Genomic DNA, 24,726 nt, shown 5'->3' with positions numbered 1-24,726 from the left:
GTGGGTGTTTAACAGTTGGCACTGGGTAAGCAGGGTCATATTGACCATGGGAGGCAGGGCAACGAACCTTGGCAGAACGCACATGGAATACATGAAATATGCTTTCATCAGAAAACATAACTTTTCTCCACTCATCCGATGTCCAGTGTGCATACTTCTTGGCAAACTGAATGCACTGCTTCTTCATGCGGTCAGTGAGAAGCGGTTTCTTGGCTGCAGTGCAGCTTGGCATACCCAGCTCCTTCTGCAAGCGGTGTTGGATAGTTCGAATTGAGACATCTTTTAACAGCTGGGGATGCATTCTCTTCAATCCTGCTACTGTCAGTCGAGGATTCTTGGTTACTTCCCTCTTCAGAAACATATCTGTACCTCTGGAAGTCGTCCTCTTCTTTCCACCACCATGCTTGTCCTCTGGTACGACATCAGGTGGCATGTCGCACGCTGCAGCAAGACTTCATGATGGTCAACTTTGTGCATCCAGTATGTTCACAGATCGTGTTGATAGGGACATTATCCTGCCTCCATGCAATGATATGGACCCTATCATCCCTTGAGCAGTACTTTCCAGACATGACAACTCGACTCTATGAAAATAACAGGGCAAACAGTAATGCATACGAAAAAAGAAGGAGGTGCAATCTCGGAGTGATGGGAACATATACTCCCACTCTCGCTTCTGGGCGAGCACTGATGTGCTGAGTGTTTCACCGCCTCCCGCCAACACCAGAGGAGTTGCCAGTTACTTTTTGCCCAAGAAATTCACTTGTTAGAGGTGGAAACACAAAGTAAAGATAGACATCTCTCCCATAGCAGTTCTGTGTGTAGGTCCTAAGTTAGTTTGTGGTGGGTGTGTATATATATATATATATATATATATATATATACTGTACTTACAAAGTGCCTGCCATTGCATTATGCCTGGTAGGGCGTTAGGGTAAACGACATGATAAAAGAATGTATGAAAAAATAAATTCAGCACTTACCATCCACCTAGTAATCAATGGGCATCCCTCTCCTCTTGATGCACTGCTGTAAGCATGAAGGCACTGATTCTGCAAGGTTTCTAAGGATTTCAGGGTCTAAATTAGCCCGCTCCTCCCTAATGGCAGCCTTGAGCTTGGGGATGCTGCTGGTGTCCTTCCCCTGGAGATGCCGCTTTTTGATAGCCCAGAGATTTTCTATTGGGCTGAGGTCTGGTGAGTTTCCTGGCCAATCATCAATAAACTCTATAGCACAGTCAGTGAGCCACTGTCTCACAGATTTGGCCATATGGCAAGGGGCACTGTCCTGTTGAAACACCGCAGCTCTGCAGTTTTCAAAAGAGCTGGGTAAATAATCACATAATAACTCAAGGTAGTTATGTTGGTTCATCATTTGATTAGCAGGAAGCACTACTAAGTCACCCTTACCGAAAAATGTAAACCATCCCCATACCATTAATGAATCTGGGTGTTTTACTGTACTGCATGCATACTTTGGGTCTAGGGGGTCACTTCCTGGGCACTGATACATGTCGCCATTTTGGCTGCCAGTCACAGAAAATGTTGCCTTGTCGCTCCATAGCACGTGTTGCCATCTAGTCGGATCCCACTGTTGATATTTCTTGGCAAACACGACCCTACGCTGCCTCTGTGTAAGGCTGATGAGTGGCTTCTTGACGGGTCAGTGGCTGCGAAACTTAAGATCGTTGTGTAAGCGTCGCTGCATTGTCCTCACTGACACCTCTCCCAGCAGCCGGGGGTTTAGTTCCTTTAGCATACGTGCTGTCACACGTGGATTTGATTCCATTTGACATTTCAGGATAGTTAGAGTGCAAGGTGAGGTTTTACGGACCTTTCCTGGATGTCCTTCATGGTGCGGTGTTGCTACCCCTCTGCCATCACAAAATCGTTTGGTCCAAAAGTTCACAGATCATACACTGACACCAACAATCCTTGCTATTTCCTTTGTGGACTTCTGTGCCTTGTAGAGACTGGTAATGGATGCAATCTCCTGTTTAGTTAAGTCCTTTCTCTTCCCCGTATTGCCACCAGACCACAAAATACGTAGACAAAATGGGGGCTGAGGGGGGTCCAGGCTGGGAGCAAAGAGTAGCACAACCTCCCTCGGACAACTCTGTGGGGTAACTGGGGTTTGCTTGTCCACCTCCCTCCCTCCTCGATGCCCGCCTTTGACATGCCAGACGTACAATACACACTGCTGCCTGGGTATCCTAGAGTTAAGGGGGGTGGAATGATTGCCACCATTGCATTACTCCACGGCCCTATTGGGCGTAATGCAATGGCTGGCACTTATATATATACTATATATATTTTACTGGGGGTTCACATAAACAGGAAGAGATTCAGGGAAAGGGGTTTCAGTGCAAAAAATGGTCATTCAGATCAGAGAAAATTGTTCATCACTAAGGGTTGCCTGTATTATGCAAAAACACTACAGCTGTATAAACTCATACTGATACAGGTATAACCTGGTTTAACGATGCAGTTGGTTAAGTAAAAACCCATCGTTAGGTGGGGTATTGTATCTCGAGGTAGATTTAACATGTAAAGGATAGGGATGTATTTTTGAGCCTTGGGTGTCCCCCCAACCAAGTCCTAAACCCACCCAAATGAGTCCAAAAACAAGTCTAAAGCCAATTTAAATTGCCAAACAGCTGTAAAAAAAAAGTTAACCTAAGCCTAACACCTGTAAATAACTCACTAAAACCAACAGATAAAATCTGATAATTGTCAAATATGTCTGGCAAAAATCAAGCTTAGTAAACTGTGCCCCAAAATGACAATGTTCAACCTACCTATAGCAAAAACACATTAATCTAAGTCTAAAAACAGTTTATAAATCAACTTGAACACACAATTTTAGTCTAAAATATAATGAAAATCACTTTTTAAAAATCAAAATCCATTGTTAAACCAGGGTTTGGCCATCATTAGGCAGGGTACGGTGGTATTTCTACCCCCATTGTTAAGCCAGAGTATCACATCTAGAGGTATCGTATATTGAGGTATGCCTGTACCTGTACTAATTTACTTGTAGCTTAAGATATACTAGTACAGTACTGTATTAGCACTGTGATTAATGATTATACATATTTGACAGGAAAAAATGATGGATCAGTGAATGGAGTTCGTTATTTTGCTTGCCGCCCTAAGTGTGGAATGTTTGTAAAGCCTGAGAAGCTGCTTCTGGACCGGCGAGGGCGTGCCATGAGGGCAGCACGTGTGAATGGCGCTTCAAACCCCCTTCCTGGAGACATGAAGCGTTCCAGATCCACAGCTGAACGACTTAGTGATATTGGCGTCCGACGAAGTACCAGTAAAAGTAATGTATACCCACCAACTAATAGGCCTGTAGTCTTGAATATTTTGTGGAATAAAAGTGCTGAGTGTTATGGGAAAAGTATATTAAATAATAATAGTGATAGAAAAGGTAGGTGAGGCAGATATATTGTGCTGCTTTTAATGGCATTCATATATTAGGATGTGTATGACAAGGTAAACAAAGAGACACCATGGAAGGTTTGTTTCATTTCATTTTGTTCATAAAGGCTCCAACATACTTGCATGCATCGACCCTGGTCACCTAATGATGGCTGTCCATGGTGCTCAATTTCTGACAGCCTCCCTGTTCAGTCCCTTATCCCTGAGGTCACACTCTGTGACCTCGTTCCAAGTCTTTTTCATCCAGCCTCGCACAGCCCTATCCCCAGTGTTAATATTTCTCACTTTCTGCACCCAGTTGTCATCCCCCATCCTCTGCTTATTCCCAAACCCTCTTAATCTACCCCTCCCCATCACAACACCAATACACTCCAGTCCCATCCTTTCTCTTAACTCTGCCATCAAAAACCTAGCCCCTCTAGGCCTCACATTCAAGGATGCACTACATATCCACCTAATTATTGTCATTTCTGTTTGTTTGAGCCTGTGAATATCTTTTTTCTTACTGCCCAGGTTTCACTAACATACAGCATTGCATTCCTAACACATGTTGCATACAATGATCCCATAGCTCTGAGGGAGACCCTTCTCAGTGTCACAAGAGGCAGCAGCAGCTCCTAAATTTCTTCCAACCACTTTTCACTCTTGCCACAGAGGTAGCTCCAGCCCCACCACCAGCACATAACATGTCTCCCAAGTAACAGAACTCTTCCACACACTCAAAGATACTCATTAGCAAGCTCAGTTCTTTCATGCCTGACAATCTCCATATAATATTCCCAACACATCACAGTGTGAAATCAGCATTATCTCACAATCTACTACTAATACCACTACATCTCTCTTGCACCCACTTTTACAAACACTACACAAGATGAAATTACTTTCCACGCCCTTATAGCGAACCAGATGTGGCCACTCTTCCCCTTCTTTGACGGCACAACCCTAGATACATCACCTTTGTTTTATCTGCATTTACTCTCACTCCCTTTTACCCCATACCATTTCTCCATTTCCTAAATCTTTCCTTTGCCTCCCTTTTATTCTCTGCAGTCAACACCAGATCATCAGCATACAACATCTCCCTCAAGTCCTTTTCTGAAGTCATGTGAGAGGGCTTCAGGCATCATGATAAACAACATGGGGCTCATGACAGATCCCCTGATGCACACCAGCATTCATGGAAAACTCATCACTCAATCTCCATTCACTCTTACCTGAGTGTGAGCACTCACATATATAGCCATAACCACCATCTTGAGCCTCTCGTTTATCATGGTACTTGAAGCTCCCTCACATTACTCCAGAAATAGACCCCCGTAGGAGATGTGGTAGGCCGATGATTTGGTGTTGATTGCAGAGAATGAAAGGGAAACGGATGAAACATTTAGGAAGTGGAGAGATGGTATGGGTCACAAGGGCTTATAAGTAAATGTAGATAAAACAAAAGTGACAGTATGTAGGGTTGGTGGTGGTACTGTCAAAGAAGAGGGAAAGTGGCCATGTGTGTTTTGGCGCAAGGGCATGGGAAATAATTCCTTCTTGTGTTGTGTTTGTGATAAGTGGGTGCATAAGAGATGTAGAGGTTTTAGAGGTAGACTGTGAGATAATGCTGTTTTCACTTGTGCAGTGTGTCGAGGAGAGCATGTGGAGATTGTCAGGCATGAAAGGATTGATCTTGCTGGTGAGTATCTTGAGTGTGTGGAAATGTTTTTTCTTGGGAGACATGTTATGTGCTGGAGGTGGGTCTGGAGCTAGCTCTGTGGCATGTGAGGAGTGGTTGGAAGAAGTTCAGGGAGCTGTTGCCTCCCCTGTCATTGAGAGAGCTCTCCATGCTAAAGGATCTTTGTATGCAGCATGTCAGGAGTGCATTGCTGTATGGTTGTGAGACCTGAGCAGTAAAGGAAGAGGATAGTCACAGGTTCAAACACACAGAAATGACAATGATTAGGTGGATGTGCAGTGCGTCCTTGAGTGCAAAGCCTGGGGGGGCTAGGTTTACGATGGAAGAGCTGAGAGGTAGGATGGGACTGGAGTGCATTGGTGTTGTGATGAGAAGAGGTAGACTGAGATAGTTTGGGCATATGGAGTGAATTGGGGATGATAAATAGGGTGCAGAAAGTGAGAAGTGTTAACATGAGAGGTAGAGTTGCGAGACGTAAACCGAAAAAGACCTGGGACAAGGTCATTGAATGTGACCTCAGGGACAAAGGACTGAACAGGGCTGCCAGAGATCGAGAAGCATGCACAGCCTTCATTAGGTGACCACAGCAGATACATGCAGGCATGTTGGAGCCTTTAATAACGAAACAAAATAAACACTCTAACCACCCACCCCGTGATACCAAGCATTCTCATTGCCCACTTCACTGCCTCCTTAGGGACTCTGTCAGAGGTCTTCTTCAAATCATCAAAAACAAAATACAGATCCCCTTTCTTTCCTGTATGTTTTTCCAGAAGCTGTCAGACCATAAATATGGCATTAGTGTTCCCTTTGCCTGGCATAAATCCAAACTGCATCTCGTCGGAATTCACTCTTTCTCTAATCATACCTTGTAGAACTCTCTCCATTACCTTCGTTATCTGGTCCAAAAGTTTCATGCCTCTATAATTTCTTCTTTCCAGGGCATCATCCTTCCCCTTGTACACATTTACAATCACACTCTTCAGCCAGTCATCTGGGACAACACATTTGTATATAATCATATTTATCAGATCAATAAAACAATTAACTCAAAGATGAATGGCCACCCCTTATGCAGTTATGGTGTCTGGCTATAGATAGAGAGATAGATAGTAACTAATCCTATTCCTGTGTTTCCTGTGGCCTTCAGCATTTCATCAATCAACCAAGGCACACCTGCCACCTTCCCCACCTGCATCCTGCCTATTGCCTTGGCTACAGTAGCAGCATCAAAGGCCAAGTCCAAATACTGGATCTGCTGACACCAAACTTTCTCTGTTCCAGTCAACTCCTCATTCAGTGACCAGTTATAATGCACTCTCCAGGCATCTTTAATATTCTCACTGTTAACCATTACCTTTCCTTCATCATTCTTCACACACTGCTCACCTATGATATCCCTATCTTCTCTACATCTGATTTGCCACCTTAATTATCATATTCTTCCTTTCAACACTATTTAGGTTACGCAGTAAAAGTCTTGGAGACTCAGATTTTGCTCTGTATACCTCTTTTCTAGCCCTGTGCTTGGCAGCCAGGCATTCCTCTTTGTTACCACCCCTTTTCCATTCCCAGAAAAGCCTTCACTTCTCCTTAACTGCAGCCTCTACACCCTCATCCCACCACCATGTTATACACTCCTGGGGGATCCCTTGTCCATCCACACACTGAATCATTAACTTTCTGGAGGTTGTTCTTGAGAGCTCTGTGCTGTTCATTAACACTTCTGTCAACAGCTCCCTGTTCAGCTACCGCTCTACTCATCTCAGTATAGATGGCATCCCTTATTGCTTGGTTCTTAAACGTCCATATTTTACTCGTAGGTGCAAAGGTTCCCTGCTAGTTAAGCACCATGCCACGTATCAATTTGTGTTGCTGCGCACATCCGCCTTTCCCTATAACTTCAACATCCCTCACCGACCTCCTCTCAGCCCTCCTGACCAGAAAATAGTCTATCTGGCTACTGTTTCCCCAAGACTCTTATGTAATCAACCTACTTGTCACGGGGTTTTTAAATAAATGCAAATATTTTTAAATGATAATAATAAATATTCAGTAATATTGACGAGCAGGGACAATGATTGTCTTGCTACATCAAGCAATGATTGCTTTACCAGTCCACTTTGCCGGACTCTCTCAGAACGAGAATTTATAAACTTTCTCAACAGTACACAGCAGAGACTACTCAATTGCTGTTTATTAGTACTGTTAGCCTCTGGAGAAAGTTACTTCACCCCTGACAATAAATAACTAATACTAATAATAGTATCAGGTTCTTGCTGGTGCTTAACTCCTAGGAGGCACAACGGATTTTAAGCTTAGTACAAGACTGGCCTAAGTACCAGTTATGAATAGCAAAACATTTATGCAAGCTAGGAGCTATATGGAAAATAAGCTTAATTGTGGAGAAATGAAACAAGAGTTTACATTACATTAAGCTCAAGAAAAAGAACTGTTAAATTTATTGATTACAAAAATAAATTTAACGTTACACATCAAATGAATTCAAATAAAGAGATCGTACTCACTCACTCACTCGAGCTAAATTCTTACGCCTAGGAAAAACACCTTAACTAAGCTCTTAAACCTAGGAAAATACAAAAAGGAAATACTAGTCAATGAATGTGGTGTATCACCCAAAGAAGGGTGGGAGCACTGGAGAACTGTAGTCTAGTGGAGTCTGGGTGCTGCTGACCTCTCTCTCTCACTTCTGGAGCACAGTACCTCTCTCCGTCACAACAGACACTTGACTTTCTATTCAAATGATGAGTGTGGTAGAATGCACAGGCCGCCGGAAGAAGGCGTGGCTAACGGTTGAGGCAAGCAGGGGCGAACAATAAAGAAACAGTAGTATCGCTCAGCGGAAGCGCTAATGTCTCACACAAAGACGATCACTTATGACACTGAAAAATTGATTTGAAAGGACTCCCGCCGATGAGCGGTTAACTGAACGATAAACTGGGATTCCACTTGAGTTCGCGGTTTCCCACAAAAGCCAGTGTCACTAGCCGACTCGTGACATTACGCCCCATCAAAATCAAATCTTTTTTCCTTCAGAAAAGAGATTTCAGTATGCATACATATAAATCCTAGCTCAGTCACACATTATTCACACTGGTGTGTGTGTGCTATCCTGCTACAGGAGAAAGTCGCAGTCGCCAGTGAGCGCAAAAACCTCGTATTTACATTAATAGAAGCAAGTTTGAGGGAAAAAACTCCGTGACGACGGTGAAAATCCTGTACTCAGGTCAAACTGAGCGAAAAGTCGCTACATTTACACTGACAACTAATTGTTGTGTAGCGTGATGTATGTAATACATGTGTAGGTGGAACAGTTGTGGTGTAACTGTACCTACGTGTAAAATGACACAGTAAATATTAATAATATGGCGACGACGAAGGCAGAAGAGAAGAGGCGACAGCGTGCGGCAGACGATCAGCTGGCCCGCACAGCAAAACTGCTACGCCCATTGCTGTACCTGCAAAATCAATTGAGGTGGAGCATCAAAAATGTCAATGAGACAAAAATTTTATTATGTTACAATTACTTTCTCTGCCTAGCAGTCAGTGCTACGACGTACATTCGAGGTCGCCATTATCCCCCTTAACCTACAGTACTTATATTAATATTGGGGAGCTGAGAATCCTTGTGCAAAGTCGGGTCTTCCATAGCCTCGAGTCGCCTCTGCGGAGTTCTCTCTCGAACTTCCCCCTTAACCTACAGTACTTATATTAGTGTCGGGGAGCTGAGAATCCTTGTGCAAACTCAGGTCTTCCATAGCCTCGAGTCGCCTCTGCGGAGTTCTCTCTCGAACTTCCCCCTTAACCTACAGTACTTATATTAGTGTCGGGGAGCTGAGAATCCTTGTGCAAACTCAGGTCTTCCATAGCCTCGAGTCGCCTCTGCGGAGTTCTCTCTCGAACTTCCCCCTTAACCTACAGTACTTATATTAGTATTGGGGAGCTGAGAATCCTTGTGCAAACTCGGGTCTTCCATAGCCTCGAGTCGTCTCTGCAGAGTTCTCTCTCGAACTTCCCCCTTAACCTACAGTACTTATATTAGTATTGGGGAGCTGAGAATCCTTGTGCAAACTCGGGTCTTCCATAGCCTCAAGTCGCCTCTGCAGAGTTCTCTCTCGAACTTCCCCCTTAACCTATGGTACATAAAATGTATGTACAGGCCCTGGACATACTGTGTCCTGTGGGGCCAATGGGCGAGACGTCAGGTCTGCACCCACTTCACCACTACCCTGTCTCTCAACTGACTCAGAGATTACAGGTGTGGTTACGAACGGCACAGGAAGGACATGTCCCTGATTAGTGGTGTTACTTTGACACACACTGCAGGAACGGACAAAACTATCTATGTCTCGTCCCATCCCTGGCCAGAAAAAGTCAGCTCGGATATGGCCCTGGGTCTTCCTTTTGCCCATGTGACCTCCTGAGGCTGAACAATGACCCCATTGTAACACTGCTAGGCGGTACTTGGCGGGAACGACAAACTGCAGTCGAACCTCGCCCTCGGGTGTTCGTGACTCACGGTAGAGCCGTCCTCGTTTGCGAAGGAACTTGGCTCGACCTCCCCGTGAATACTTAATCACTCGCCCCTTTTGTTTGTTCCGCACGGCAGCAATTGTCGGGTCAGAATGTTGTTCTTGTACAACAAGTTGACTACACATCAGATCTTGCGGCGATTCAATGATCACTGGGGTGACACAGTCTGGAGCCTCAGCCATGGCTCGTGTTACCGCAGCAGCCGAAGTCTGAGTAGCGTCATGTTCGGTGCAACTATCCTTGACACCGAAAATGTTGCCTATTATAAGGTCAAATAAGGGTTCTGGCATGACAACTGCGAGTGTCGTACCAGTATAAAATGGAGATGCCACCTGGATACATGCCTCAGGGAACAATCTCAGTGATCCATCAATAAGGTTTGCATGGATCTGTCGACCTGTATACTGCTTAGGCCGAACTAAACTCTGCTTGACAGAGCAACCTGAGGAACCATTATCTCTCAGGACCTTCACAGGATTGCCTCCCACAAACCCTTGCTGAACAAGGAAGGTACTGTCACCTGCAGGAGGGCCTGTGGAGGAAGCAGCTAGCCATTCATGAGGCTGCTGAATTGATGCGGCAAACATTGTGCCTTGAGGATTATATACTTGAGGGGTCGTACTCACTGCCTGTGGAGATGGAACATTGGCCATCCGTGGAGGGGGGTTCACTGTCACTGTGGGACTAGTGAACTGTGGGGGAGTACCCATACTGGTAGGGACGTGACCACCGTGCTGCAGCTGAGGAATGAAGGCTGCGTTCGCTTCCTGCCTCTTTTGAGCTGGTGGTGAAAAAGTTTGTCCCGACAGTTGGTTGTGTGGCTGATACTGCTGCTGGTTAGGGTACTTGTTGTACCTCTTCCACTCAGGTTTCTGAGTGTTTTGCCCCTGGTCCTTCCACAGTGGGTTTGGACCTTGGCCATTACTCTGAGAACGGCCTTGGTGCTGGGATTCAGTCTGAGACGGCTTCCCAGACTTGGCAGTATCTTTTCTGTTCCAGGTGTTTTGCTTACGAGTTTGATACCCGTATGCAGTAAAGAATGTGTCAGCCTTTTCTGCCATTTGGCTGGCATCTTTCACCTGGCAGATTTTAAGCTGTGCTATGAGCTCAGCAGGCCACGACCTCTCTAGCTGTGTACGCAGCATAAGATCAATTATCCCCTCACGCGTGGAAGGAGTTTCATCTTTCTCCATCCACTCATTTAAGTAAGCAGTGAGACGATCAAGGAACTGAACAGCTGTCTCCTTGTCTTGGAGACGAGCTCGCATGAACTGAACTTTTGCGTCGTCTACTGTGAGACCATACGCCTTAGTGAGCGCAGCTTTCATCATCTCATACGTGAGATTGTCTCCACGAATTCTGTGGAGAATATCGAGGGCAGGGCCCTCAAATAAACTAAGAAATTGGATCCGCTTAGCTGCCTCATCCAGTTGATACATGTCTGCCATGTCCTCAAAACGAGCTATGTACGGCTCGATTCGCTCACTTTCCTTGTATGAAGGAAGCTTGATGCGTGGGGTCGCCAGGAAATGTGTAGGAAGAGCGCCAGTGGAGCTTGGATTAACTGCACCAGATGTGTCTGAAGCCAAGGAATCTCGCTTGAGCTTCAGCACTTCAAGTTCATGTTTTTCGCGTGCTTCTCACTCGGCACGTTCGTGTTCTCGTTCTCTGTCTCGTTGTTCACGCTCGTATTCGCGTTGTTCTCGCTCTTGTACTAGCTCGAGTTCGCGTTGTTTTTGCTCGTGTTCGCGCAGTTTCTGCTCATGTTTGTGCTGTTCTCGCTCGTATTCGCGCTGTTCTCGCTCGTGTTCGCGTTGAATCTTACGCTCTTCACGGGCATCATTCTCGCTCTGCTGGTCCATATTATGCCGTGAGAGTATGTACTCTTTAATTTCAGTTGGGTCTGTAAGACCCATATCTTTGGCTTCCTGTAAAAATATGGTGGTAGCCATGTCACTAATTTATTAAGCAAACCGAAACTGAGTACTGACTGCTGCTTAGCAAACGAATGCTAATAACACAAGTAAAGAATACAGACACAAGCTAGTGGTGACCAGTCTTATCTAGTTACCTGGCAAAAATAAAGCAAAATTGCAAATGACTGAGAAGACTCAATAATTAACACAATGGGTACGGCGGCTACCCAGAAGCGAATAAAATCGTCTGGCGTTATCAAAAATAAAGTACTAAATAGAGTTAAGTACTCTATGGATTAATAGAGCAAAAATTCACTTGCTAAATTAACGGTAAACACCAGTAAGCTTGTGTCTATAAACTTTAATGATAAATACCTAAATATGAACGAGTGAGTATTATCTCGTGAATAGTTTAGAGCTAGGAGTTAATATCCTGGAATGAGGTCGCCAATTGTCACGGGGTTTTTAAATAAATGCAAATATTTTTAAATGATAATAATAAATATTCAGTAATATTGACGACCAGGGACAATGATTGTCTTGCTGTGTCAAGCAATGATTACTTTACCAGTCCACTTTGCCGGACTCTCTCAGAACGAGAATTTATAAACTTTCTCAACAATACACAGCAGAGACTACTCAATTGCTGTTTATTAGTACGGTTAGCCTCTGGAGAAAGTTACTTCACCCCTGACAATAAATAACTAATACTAATAATAGTATCAGGTTCTTGCTGGTGCTTAACTCCTAGGAGGCACAACGGATTTTAAGCTTAATACAAGACTGGCCTAAGTACCAGTTATGAATAGCAAAACGTTTATGCAAGCTAGGAGCTATATGGAAAATAAGCTTAATTGTGGAGAAATGAAACAAGAGTTTACATTACATTAAGCTCAAGAAAAAGAACTGTTAAATTTATTGATTACAAAAATAAATTTAACGTTACACTTCAAATGAATTCAAATAAAGAGATCATACTCACTCACTCTATCTATCTATCTATCTATTGCCAGACGCCTCAATCCCGTTTGGGGTGGCCACAAACAAATCGCCTCCAAGTCGCCCTGTCCCCCGCCATTTCACTACCCTGCTCCCAACTCACACCCCCCTCTCTCATATACCTCTCCACCCCATCCCTCCATCTCATCCTCGGTCTCCCCCTCCCTCTTCCACCCTCCACCTCACTCACATACACTCTCTTCGTCAGTCTTTCACCCTCCATCCTCTCCACATGGCCAAACCACCTCAGTGTGTTCCTCACAACGCTTCCTATCACATCCACATCAACACCACAACGCTCCTTTATATCCTCATTCGTCAGCCTGTCTCTCCACGTGACTCCACAGGCTCACTCACTCGAGCTAAATTCTTACGCGTAGGAAAAACACCTTAACTAAGCTCTTAAACCTAGGAAAATAGAAAAAGGAAATACTAGTCAATGAATGTGTATCACCCAAAGAAGGGTGGGAGCACTGGAGAACTGTAGTCTAGTGGAGTCTGGGTGCTGCTGACCTCTCTCTCTCACTTCTGGAGCACAGTACCTCTCTCCGTCACAACAGACACTTGACTCTAATCAAATGATGCGTGTGGTAGAACGCACAGGCCGCCGGAAGAAGGCGTGGCTAACGGTTGAGGCAAGCAGGGGCGAACAATAAAGAAACAATAGTATCACTCAGCGGAAGCACTAATGTCTCACACAAAGACGATCACTTATGACACTGAAAAATTGATTTGAAAGGACTCCCGCCGATGAGCGCTTAACTGAACGATAAACTGGGATTCCACTTGAGTTCGCGGTTTCCCACAAAAGCCAATGTCACTAGCCGACTCGTGACACTACTCTCTCTTTTCCTGAAATGCCTGTTACACACAACCACGTTCATTGCTTCCCCAAACTCAAGTATCCTTTTCCATTCCTTTCTCATACCACATGTGCATCCCTGGGCTGCGTCATCTACATGACCATTTAAGTCCCCGGGCAAAACTGCAATCTCATCATCCTCCATACCACTTACCACATGTATGAAGTTATCTCAGAATCTGTCTTTCTGAACATCATCCAAGGCAGCCTGAGGATCATACACCAATATAAATGAAAATATGAGCCTACTGAACAGAATTTTCACTACTATAATCCTTTCATTCATGACATATTCCACCCATTCTTCCTTTACCCTTCCCCCCCAGTTCAAGTTTATTTACATGTATGTAGGGCACATTGGTTCATGTAAATAAACATTTTACCATATCGCACCATTGTTTGCATAGCTGCGCATTCTCCTTGCTGGTTGAGGTTGCCTCCACATGGGAAATTGTGGTGCACAATTCACTCAGTTTCAACCCTTGCGGCCTCTGGCCACTTGGCCCCCCTGCCAGCCCCATCACCAGGCCCCTCACACACTGGCACACTCAGCCATCCTTCTGCGACTGCATGTCAGATTTGTAGCTTGCACAACTGTTTTGTAAGACTGGATTTGCAGTTTTCAGAAATTCATTTGTGTCCAAAAGATACTACCCACATGGGGGTTACAGACCTCCCACCAGGTACCTAGAGGGGAGGGTCAACCAGCACACCCACACCACCATATTCATCTGCACCCTTCCCTGTCAAAATATCTTATATTGATAATCCCTCCTGGCAGTCTTTCTGGCTGATCCTCCCCTATATCTAACGTCCTGTACACAGCCAACATCCACCCACCTCCTACTTATTGCCTCAGCCACTTCCCCAGCCCTACCCTTCAAACTACCCACATTCCAAAATGCCACTCAGATCCCTTTGGGTGATTAAGTATAAGGCTCACGCTTTTTCTCATTTTTGTCATGTCATTAAAATTAAATAGAGGGAGAGACCACATGCCCTGCCCACCATCACAGTCTTATGTCCAGGCATGGGACATGAGATGGATGGTCATAAGTAGTGTGCTGGACAGAACTAAAAATACAATCATGTATTGGGGTCTTAGGAAGCCTGTGGGCTCTGGACCAGCACCTCACCACACAGGACTGATGCCATAGTTCCAGCCCCATTACCTCTGAATCCACAAGCAGGCTTGGGACAGGGAATGTACAAAATGCTTCATTAGCCAAATGAAGGTGCATAACCGGGTGGGGATAGCTGAGGAGCATACTTCACAACCATACTCCATCTTGGATAACACCAGATCTTGATGGAGCAGGAAGAGGATACTTCTGTCAGTACCCCAACTAGTATAAGCCAGAACCTTTAACAGGTTCAAGGCCTTCAGGCAGAAAACCTTTATCTGTTTTAAATATGGGATCCAAGTAAGAAGGGTCATTGGTTGGCCTAAAAAGCCTCACTTATCCCTTACAAGTAATCGTTTGGCCATTAAAAACAAATTTGGCTCAGGTTACACCCCATGTTATTGGCAGAAGTGCAGTACAAGTCTTAGATGGGGACAATCTAAAGCTACATTTCTGAGTGCAGATAAATCCCCAATCTATTGCAAGTTGCAGTTGCCTTTCTGACACTGACATACAGGATGAGGCAAATGAGACAGGGAAGTCATCCAGAAAGAGGGAACTCTTCACTCCCTCCAGTTGGACCTCCACAATCCTATTAAATGCAACAGCAAATATTACCACATTCAAAACACTCGCCTGTGGCATTCCCTTTTTCTGAATGTAAAAGGAAGAAAGCCCATATCCCACACACACCTGAAACTTCCTCTCAGAGGGAAAGTTCTGAATTAAAATGAGTAATTGAACCCGAAGACCATAAAAATGACGATTCAGTAAAATGCTTTGATACCAGGCTGTCATATACCTTTCCATGTCAGAATACAGTTAACCCTTGGCTATCACGAGTAATTGGTACCCTAGGCGACCCGCCATAGCCAAAATCGCGATAGCCATACTTAAGAACTAATGGGAAAAATTCTAATTGGTTCCCCGACCTCCAACTTTACCCCAACCTTACCCTATTTTCACATCTCCTTCACTAAAATACCTGGGATTACAAACCAATACTGCAAATTAACAACAGTACAGTACATAAAGGTTATAAATAAAACAGAATTAACTGTAATAAGCCATTTTACTTAACATTTTTGGAGAGGATGAGGGGCTTGGGTGGGTTGAAGGGGTTCCGAGGCTGGGGTGGAGTATTACTGGCCACCCCTCCGACGTTCTATCTCATCTAGGAATTGATCAGCTTCATCAGGAGTCTGGAAGGGACCCTGAGCATAAGGCAGGTTCTTCCTCTTCCTCACTTGCTGTCCTGGGTTAGCCGCGTTACGTGCATCAATGGTAGGAGGGCTGGATGGGGTATTGGTGGCCATTGTGGTTGAACAATAGGTCTTCACGGCTATAGCTGCTGTCGACTGGTAACGCTGACTCTCTCTGAACTAGTGATGTAAGACTCGCGAGTCAATCGTTCAAATCGAACGATTCCTTTCGCTGAATCGGGTGTATCGAGTCATTGTTTTCATTAACTCGTTCACTTAGTTTATATTCTAACATTATATTTCGGTTGAGACTCGAGAGTGGTATGTGCACTGCTCATATCACCGCCTGGTATGAGGACACACCACCACTCACACCACACCATCACTGGCTGTTCACTGACCAAGTGACCAGACCTTCAGCTCGTGGCAGGCTGCGGGTTTCAGCCTCGAGTTATGGACACGAGTGTCACGAGTGACTTTTAACTTTAGAACTCGACCGACTCAGGCTGCTCCGGGCAAATGTGGCGGGGCCCGACCCGGCTCACCACTCATGAGTTTGAAATACCCGGTCGCGGTATAAGTATTGCTCAGTGTTCACACCACTGCTTGGTATGAACAGTAGTGTGAGCACACATCACCACTCATAGCACAGGACCACTTGCAGGCAGCGTGTTCCAGCCTCGATTATTGAGTGTGAACAAGATTTCTTAGAACTCGAATTACATGACTCAGGCCACCCCGGACAGATGCGGTGGGGCCCGGCCAAGGCCCGGCTCACCGAGTCACTGGTGACTCACGAATTGGGAAGGATTTTAAATAACAGGTCGTTGTGTTTTTCATTTCTGTTTTATTCTAGCAATAAAATAATAAATTATTAAGCAATCTAAATGTTTTTCTTTATCCTACTAATAATTTAAAGCTCTTTACATCACCTCAGAATGGCTTAACGTTTTTTAACGTTGTTTTAATGCAGTCCTCTCAGTGCCTCACTTGCTGCAGCCAGGCTACTGACTTGGTGAATCGAGTGATTCAAGCACCCGATTCTCTTCGGTGAGTGACTCATAAAAACTCGAGTCACCAAAGTGAATCGAGTTTTCCATCTCTACTCTGAACCTTGGTGGGAAGGATGGGTAGCTGTAACCATGTCTTGGGCCAATCAGCGCTCGGGTAGCCTGTGACGTCGCGCCAATCACGGTGCGAGTATACGCATGGGCGGAGCCCGCGCGATTTGAATGTTTCTGGCTGACCATCGTCCGCGATAGCAGTATTTGAGGTCGCGATAAAGGTAATCGTGTTGCATTTCACCTGTCCATGATAGCCATGAAACGCGATAGCAAAACCCATGATAGCCAAGGGTTGACTGTACATCATTACATGGTTCTGTCTGAAAGCATATGCAGTGCAAGATGGATGACTCAGGTCAGAGAAGATTATCCATACTGGATCTCATCTCCCTAAACCAAGGGTCAGGGAACTTTTTTAGGATATTGCCCAAAAATGTATTTGAGCAAAATGAAATTACCCTCAGACTTCAAAGTAAACAAGAACAAGCTAATTTGCTCCTAAAATTAGCCACATTTGTGTACACATCTGTCAATAGTATGGCGACTAAGCAACAAATACAGGCATACCATGGTTTAACGATGCAATTGGTTAAGTAGAAACCCATCGCTAGGCAGGGTATTGTATCTCGGGGTAGATTTAACATGTAAAGCATAGGGATGCGTTTTTGAGCCTTGGGTTTCCCCCCCAACCAAGTCCTAAACCACCCAAATGAGTCCAAAAAAAATTTTAAAGCTAATTTAAATGGCCTAATGGCTGTAAAAGAACCTAACCTAAGCCTAAAACCAGTGCCTAGCTTGCTTGTACCCAGTCATGGTCACTGGAGAATGCGATCTCCGATTCGTATTCAAACTCGGTAGAGAAGAAGCAGCAGCAATGTATACAATCCCACCATCAGACAGTCCCAGGACAATTAATTAAACATCTGTTATGCATAATAATAATGTATGAATGATGCAGAATCGTCCAAGGTGCAAACTGTTTTGACAGAGAATCATTAGTGTTTTGATGGGGAATGCAATCAATGATGTGATCGGGATAGCCTTTTCAATTGCCCCACTTCATGTCATTTTTGTTACTGTTCTGGTTATTGAGCTTCTTTTATTTTCTTCTCTCTTATTTTCCAACATTTATTTAGGAATTCCTTGTATTTTTAAAGCATTTTCCCTTGAACAGGCTGAATGTAAACACATGATTTATCAGTGTCACAGTTTTCATCAGTGCATGAAATATTTACCCTCTAAGGTTTTCATAATTATTAATACTGTATTTATTTAAAATTATTATTATGTATTCCATGATAGGTTACATGACAGTTCAGTGGTCAAACACGAAATATTCTTTGTTGAGTCGCCTAGTTGTCCACACTGTTTTGTACCCCATCTGATGGGCGAGAATCTGTACCCCAAATGACAATGTTCATGCCACCAATGACTAAAACACATTAATCTAAGTTTAAAAACAGTGTATAAATCAACCTAAACACAAAATTTAAGTCTAAAATATCACCAGAATCGGTAAAACAAAATAATAACTCATCCCATAACTGGGGGTAGGCCTACAGTAAGTTGGGTAGAGTGGTACTTGTACTCCCATCACTATTCCAGGATATTGCATCTGGAGATATCATAAATTGGGCTTTGCCAGTATCATGATACATGATATGTGGTTTTACACCTTGTTGACTAAACTTACGTCATTTATGTGAAAAATCAATATTATACCGCACACATTAACTCTCATACTGCATGCATTACCCCCAAATTTTTAGATTTACCCCATTTGGGGTACAGTATTTTACCCGTGTTCCCTGACCCCTGCCCTAAACCCACACTGGGATTTAGATAAAAATCCACCATTTTCTGAAAATCAAACATGTATATTCACCATCTTCTCAGACAGTTTCCAAATACAGGATGTCAAAGAGATTTGGTGGAAATTTTACATAATGAACTGTCCTTCCTAGGCTTAGGGATCAGTAGGATTATGGCTCTCCAGCTAGCTGGCATCACCTCCCTCCTCCTACTCCCTGTTAAACCCATACTCTGTTAAACAAAGCCAATAGAAAGACCAGGGACTTCTCTCCAAGATAACAAATCATGGCACATGGAATACCATTGTCTTGGAACTTAGACCGTGTTGGAAACAAGGACAGCTTTCATTTCTCACATAGTAAATCAGGTGTTTTAAGTCACCTCTCCTCGAGACTGAAATTCCAGCCTCAATCACTCCTGGCACAAATGATCAGCAAAACATGGCACTGAGCCAGCAAAAGCTATAGCAACCTCCCGAGATTCTGACACAGCATCTCCATTGATCCTCAGCACTGGTAGGTTTGATGAATATTTCACATGTACTGTATATTCTGCACCTGCTCCCAAACTAAAGGAGTGGAAGAGTTATTGGAAGAAGCATAGGTTGCCCAAGAACTGTGCTGTGCATTCTCTATGATCCATCTGTATTTTGCAGGGGCACGATCGAACTGCAGCTTTAAAAAACTCGGTCTGGCTGTGTGCACAGAAATGAGGATATGCAACTCTGTAGATTTTGTGAGCTGCTGTACACTTGCTGTTCCACCATGGTACAGGCTTACGAGGAAAGTAACCAGTTGTTCTGAGAAGTATCCTCACACCTGCCTGGTGGAGAGTAGAGGTGAAACACATTACAGTGTCACCAACACCACGAAACTCCTCCACCCGTGACTGAAGAATCCTTTGGTCTTGAAAAAAGTCCCGGTCAGTCTGGTCCAGACACCAATGAGGAACCTGTGGTGTGGGTGGACTGCCAGCTGTGCATAGTGAAACCAGGTAGCGGTCATTGTCATGGAGATCGATCATCAGAGACTTTCCACATAAAATATAATGCACAGTTAGGTGAAGACAGGGTAAGGTCAATAGCTGAAAGGGTACCAGTCCATAGAGGCGGTCTCCGTTTGACGAACGGTCGACTACATCATAACGGTGGTAAAAACCGTACATCGGAATTTAAATTTTGATCTTTTCCCAGGCTAGCGATATGCAGTACAATACTCTCTCACGATACTGGGCAGTGGCAGTGAGCCGAGTCCCAGTCTGCCCGGGTGGTGGGTAGTGTAAACAATGAATGCTCTGATGCTCTGCAGTGTTCTGTTTTGCCAGTGTTTTATTTGGATACCCTCCCCCTGTATCCACATTATGTTTTTTGCATCCATCGTGTCTACAAAATGCCTATATGTCCCTCCTGCTATTGGTGAGAAGAAGAAAGGGAGGACAATTACTCTTGAGGTGAAAGTCAAGATAATTGCCTAGCATGAAGGTGGCAAACCTGTAAGGTCCTGGTCGTTTTGGCTGTAACATCCAAACTGGCAAATGGCTGAATCACCTAACAGCATAAACAGCCTAACCTAACCTAACCTATTTGGACGTTGCGGCCTAAATGACTTACAGCCGAAATGACCAGGACTAAGCCAGTAATGGCCATCGCATATGAACTTGGACTTTTTGCAGTCGACGATCTCAGTACAGGTATACCCTGGTTTAATGATGCAATTGGTTAAGTAAAAACCCATCGTTATGCAGAGTATCATATGTCGGGGTAGATTTAACATGTAAAGTGTAGGATAGAGATGCATTTTCTAGCCTAGGGTTTCCCCCCAACCAAGTCCTAAGCTCACCCAAATGAGTCCAAAAACAAATTTAAAGCCAATCTAAATGGCCTAACAGCTGTAAAAGAAGCTAACCTAAGCCTAACACCTGTAAATAACTCACTAAAACCAACAAATAAAATCTGAAAATTGTCAAATATAAGCCTGGAAAAAATCAAGCTTATGAAATTATACCCCAAAATGACAATGTTCTCCCCACCTATAGCTAGAACACATTAATCTAAGTCAAAAAACAGTTTATAAATCAACCTAAACACAATTTTAGTCTAAAATATCATGAAAACCGGTTTTAAAAAATCAGTACCCATCATTAAACCAGGGTTTGGCCATCGTTAGGCAAGGTATGGTGATATTTCTACCCCCATCATTAAGCCGGGGTATCTCATCTAGAGGTATCGTATATTGAGGTACAGTCATCCTTTAACATCCGCATTTTTAACATACACAGTTTTAAATATCCACGGATGGATATAACATAAACAGTTTTAAATATCCACAGGTGGATACAGTACCGGGGCTGGATTCACTAAAGCATTTTATCTTGTTGAACTCTGCTGACACTGTTCACTGCAAATGTAACATTATCCTAGACACGGTTCATGGCTGTTTTAGGGATGGCATTTTCCAGTGAATCAAATATAACACTCTTCCTTTTGTCCACTTCATTTATTAATGTCATTAATTCATCAGGGGAAAAGTTAGGATGGGCTGGGAGTATTTATTTTCTTCCATGTACCTTCAATGAGCTGGTCTAAACTAGCAAACATTTGCTAGCGAACATTTTTGCGGTTGCACACCGTTTGTAATGATTTTCCTCACATCATTACTGTTTTCCGAAAGTCTAACATAAACACTGGAATATCGTTACAAAATCATAGGAGACTGGCTAGAAGTGTTTTATTTTTATTATTATTGCAATTACTATGATGAAGTAACATGGCTGTAACCCTATCTTATATGGAAAAAATCTTGTGGTTTGGTGGAAATTTCCACCTCCCTGCGTCAGAGTCAAAACACACCTTGTATTCTTTCAAATCGTTCTCCATGCTTGGAGTGCCTACGGACACGCAGTTTGTTGCAAACAATAGTAGAAAGATTGATGTTTGTCTGACAAAAATTTTAGCTCTCAAGATTAATGGTAAGTGGGTTAAAACACGAGTTGAAAACACACAATTTTTTTCCTATTTCTCCGCAATGAGCACAGTCAGTACATTTTCGTCACAGCCGCTGCAGCCAAAGGGTTAAGGGGGGTCAAGGGGTGTTTTTAAGGGGAACAGCAGATATCCATGGATTTTTAACATATGCGGGTGTCTCTGTTACCTAACTCCCGTGGATGTTAAGGGAGCACTGTATACCTTTACTGTATTTCAGTAAATTACATGGGATATGTTGTTTATCATGATACTTGAAGCCCTCTCACATGACTTCAGAAATGGGCTCCCGTGGGAGATGTTGTATGCCGGATTAGGTGTTGATTGCAGAGAATTAAAGCGAGGCGGTGGAAAGATTTAGGAAGTGGAGAGATGGTATGGGTCACAAGGGCTTAAGAGTAAATGCAGATTAAATGAAGTCATAGAAGAGGGAGAATGGCCTTGTGCAATTTGCCACAAGGACATGGGAAGTAGTAGTAGTCGTAGTTGTTCCCTAGGCAGTCTGGCCGAACATCCCCAAGTCCCTTAGGAAGGCCATGGCCAAGACCAGGCTTTCCCACAGAGCTCTCAAAGAGTGTATGTTGTGTTGTTGGCTTAGGTGATTGTGTGCAATGCAGTCTTCCATAATATGCTTAATAGTATGGGGTACTGTGTTGCATCCTGGACAGGCATCAGCGACGGAGTCATCCAGCCTCTTCTGATAGCTTAAGAGGGCTGGATGGTGCACACATCTCAGCCTGGCCAGGTGGACCCTGTCCTCGCGAGGGAGATAGGATTCAGAAGGGTGGATGTCAGGAGGCTGTGGATGTAGCTGTGTGTTGTCTTTAAGTGACTGAATGGAGCAGCGAGTGATCTGGGTGTGGATATGCTTCTGGAAGCTGATCTGAGGTGGGCAAGGGAGGAGAGATGACAGTATTTGTGTATGGTATCATGTGCCTAGGAGACAAGGTGATGTAAGGTGGAGTGGCCTGGCACTCTACTACACCTGTACCCAGCTCAGTTCTTCACCTCTTCTATGCTGTGTTTCCTTTGTGACACCAACGGCCATACCACGTTGAGTACACCGCTTCCCATCTGATCAGCGAAGTTAAGCAACGTTGGGTCTGGTTAGTACTTGGATGGGTGACCGCCTGGGAACACCAGATGCTGTTGGCATCCCTACGTGTCAAGTGGGGTTGGTGGAGGATTAGTGCCCCTCCCTGTAAAACAATTAACTCTAAGCCCTTGGCCACCCCGTTTGGGATACCTGGCGTCTGGCAATGAATGAATGAATGACATGGGATATCCAACAGTTTATTATTAAATAGGATTTGTGTTAATGATTTTGCCCAGCTGTAGGCTAATGTAAGTGTTCTAAGCACATTTTGGCTAAGCTTTGATGTTCCATTGGTTTGGTTTATTAAATATATTTTCGACACTATAAATTCCATTTATGATCATTTTCTTGGAACATAACTCAATCAGAAGTAGGGGAACACCTGTACTTGTAAATCTGTAGGATCTCCTGTGTTTAGGACATAGTGGTCCCAGCCCTCCACCAACCACCTCATGGATTGGATACACATTCCCCCACAAAGGATGCCTTCCATTCAAATCTCCTAGGTGAATGAACAGCCAGAGCAGCTGGTGAACTAATCCATTGAGGTCCTCTCGAAGGACAATGGAATTTGGTGTGAGATAGGTGTTACATACTGAGTATCTCCTCCTTAGGTGCAGCTGAACTGCCACTGCCTGGAGGGGAGACTGCTGGGAGAATGATATGAAAAGCACATCATGACAGTTGAAGATGTTACAGCCACTGTGATGACCACCTGCAGGGTGTGGGGGTGAGAATATATCAGCATATCCCCTGGCTAGGAAAAATATGTGGTCCCCCAGCAAAGTCTTCTGCAGACAAACACAGACTGGATGGGTCTCAGCCACGAGCAGTTGAAGTTCTTCCCATTTACGTCTTTGGCCTGTACAGTTTCACTGTAGGATTAGGAATGTTCTGCAGTAAGCTTGGAGGCAGCTTTTGGACAGCCTCATTATTCACTAGGTGGAGGACTGACCCTCTGTTTGAGGCCACTGTTGGTGGATGCTTATGATGATCCAGAGTGTCCAACAGCTAGCTTCTATTTTACTGATGAAGTTTGAGATCCTCTCACTCCCAGCTAGCTGCCACCTACCATCAGGAGGTGACAAAGCAGGGGTAACTGGTGATTCAGACAATCTTGACTTGGTAGTCTGCCCCTAACAGGGGCAACCATATTATTTTGGTGAGCCACAACCTGGGCACAAGGGGCAGGAGCAGCTCTCATTTTGAAGGTCAGGCTCATTAGTTGCACGAGGTGGTACCTCTGGCTATTGACGTCCCTCCCTGGGCTGTGAATGCGGTGTTCTGGCCATGTGCAGGGCACATGGAAATAGAGAGGCAACTACACTCACAGGTGATCTCCCCATGGAGGAGCCACTGTCTCCCCCACTTGTTGCCATTGCAAAGGCTCCCCCTGACTGGGATTCCTGCAGCAAGTTAATGCTTTGAGAGGCAAGTGGAGCAACAGGATTTGTGCCGTTGCACTGCTGTCCTTCCTGGCACTGTGACAAGGCAGAAGCAAAGGTGACCCCAGGGCAGATGAACAGCCCCCTGACCTTGTCCTTTGCCTCCATAAAAGGAAGCCACTCACAGGTTCGGACTGATAAGACCTCATTCTCAAATTTGTACTGGTCACGCTGGGTTGATGAAGCTGGATGAGCATGACAGCAGTTCACACAAGATAGGGGTTTGGGCAGTCAGTCTCACCATGATAATCACCACCACAGTTGACACACACACTTGTGGGAGGCCCTACAATTTTCCCCAATAGGACAGCTGACATGCCCAAACTTATGGGAATAGAAACATCTTGGCCTTGGTACATAGGCCTATATTCAAAGATGACAGAAAGCAGCATTAAGGATGTTTTGCAATGTCAGTCGATCAAATATTAATATCAGAGATGGTGTGTCAGTCAAGATCCTATTTACCTTCTTGATTCTTTTAATTTCCACCACTCCCTGGTTTGCCATTCCCTCTTGGAGATCCTCTTCTAAGTGGCTAAAGAAAT

At 44.3% G+C, this 24,726-nt stretch overlaps 1 protein-coding gene and 1 non-coding gene across 6 annotated transcripts in view; both read left to right on the top strand.

Moving 5' to 3' along the window:
• Nucleotides 1–24,726, top strand: part of Khc-73 (Kinesin heavy chain 73) — a 1,251,394-nt gene that overhangs the window by 1,203,742 nt on the left and 22,926 nt on the right. For all 5 annotated transcript variants that reach the window (XM_080267622.1, XM_080267621.1, XM_080267623.1 and 2 more), the window contains one exon: nucleotides 3,103–3,324. In XM_080267622.1, the coding sequence (XP_080123748.1) occupies nucleotides 3,103–3,324 (222 nt within the window). The remainder of the gene's footprint in view (nucleotides 1–3,102; nucleotides 3,325–24,726) is intronic.
• LOC145393598 (5S ribosomal RNA) lies at nucleotides 22,677–22,795 on the top strand. The gene has a single exon (XR_013896206.1). It is a non-coding gene; the product is annotated as a 5S ribosomal RNA (ribosomal RNA).

This window comes from Coenobita brevimanus, chromosome 24 (assembly GCF_032717465.1).
Source record: "Coenobita brevimanus isolate Jiangsu-jjx chromosome 24, ASM3271746v2, whole genome shotgun sequence".
Classification (NCBI taxonomy): Eukaryota; Metazoa; Arthropoda; class Malacostraca; order Decapoda; family Coenobitidae; genus Coenobita; species Coenobita brevimanus.
Note: the sequence above shows the minus strand (reverse complement) of the source record. Positions and strands in the feature narration are given on the sequence as shown.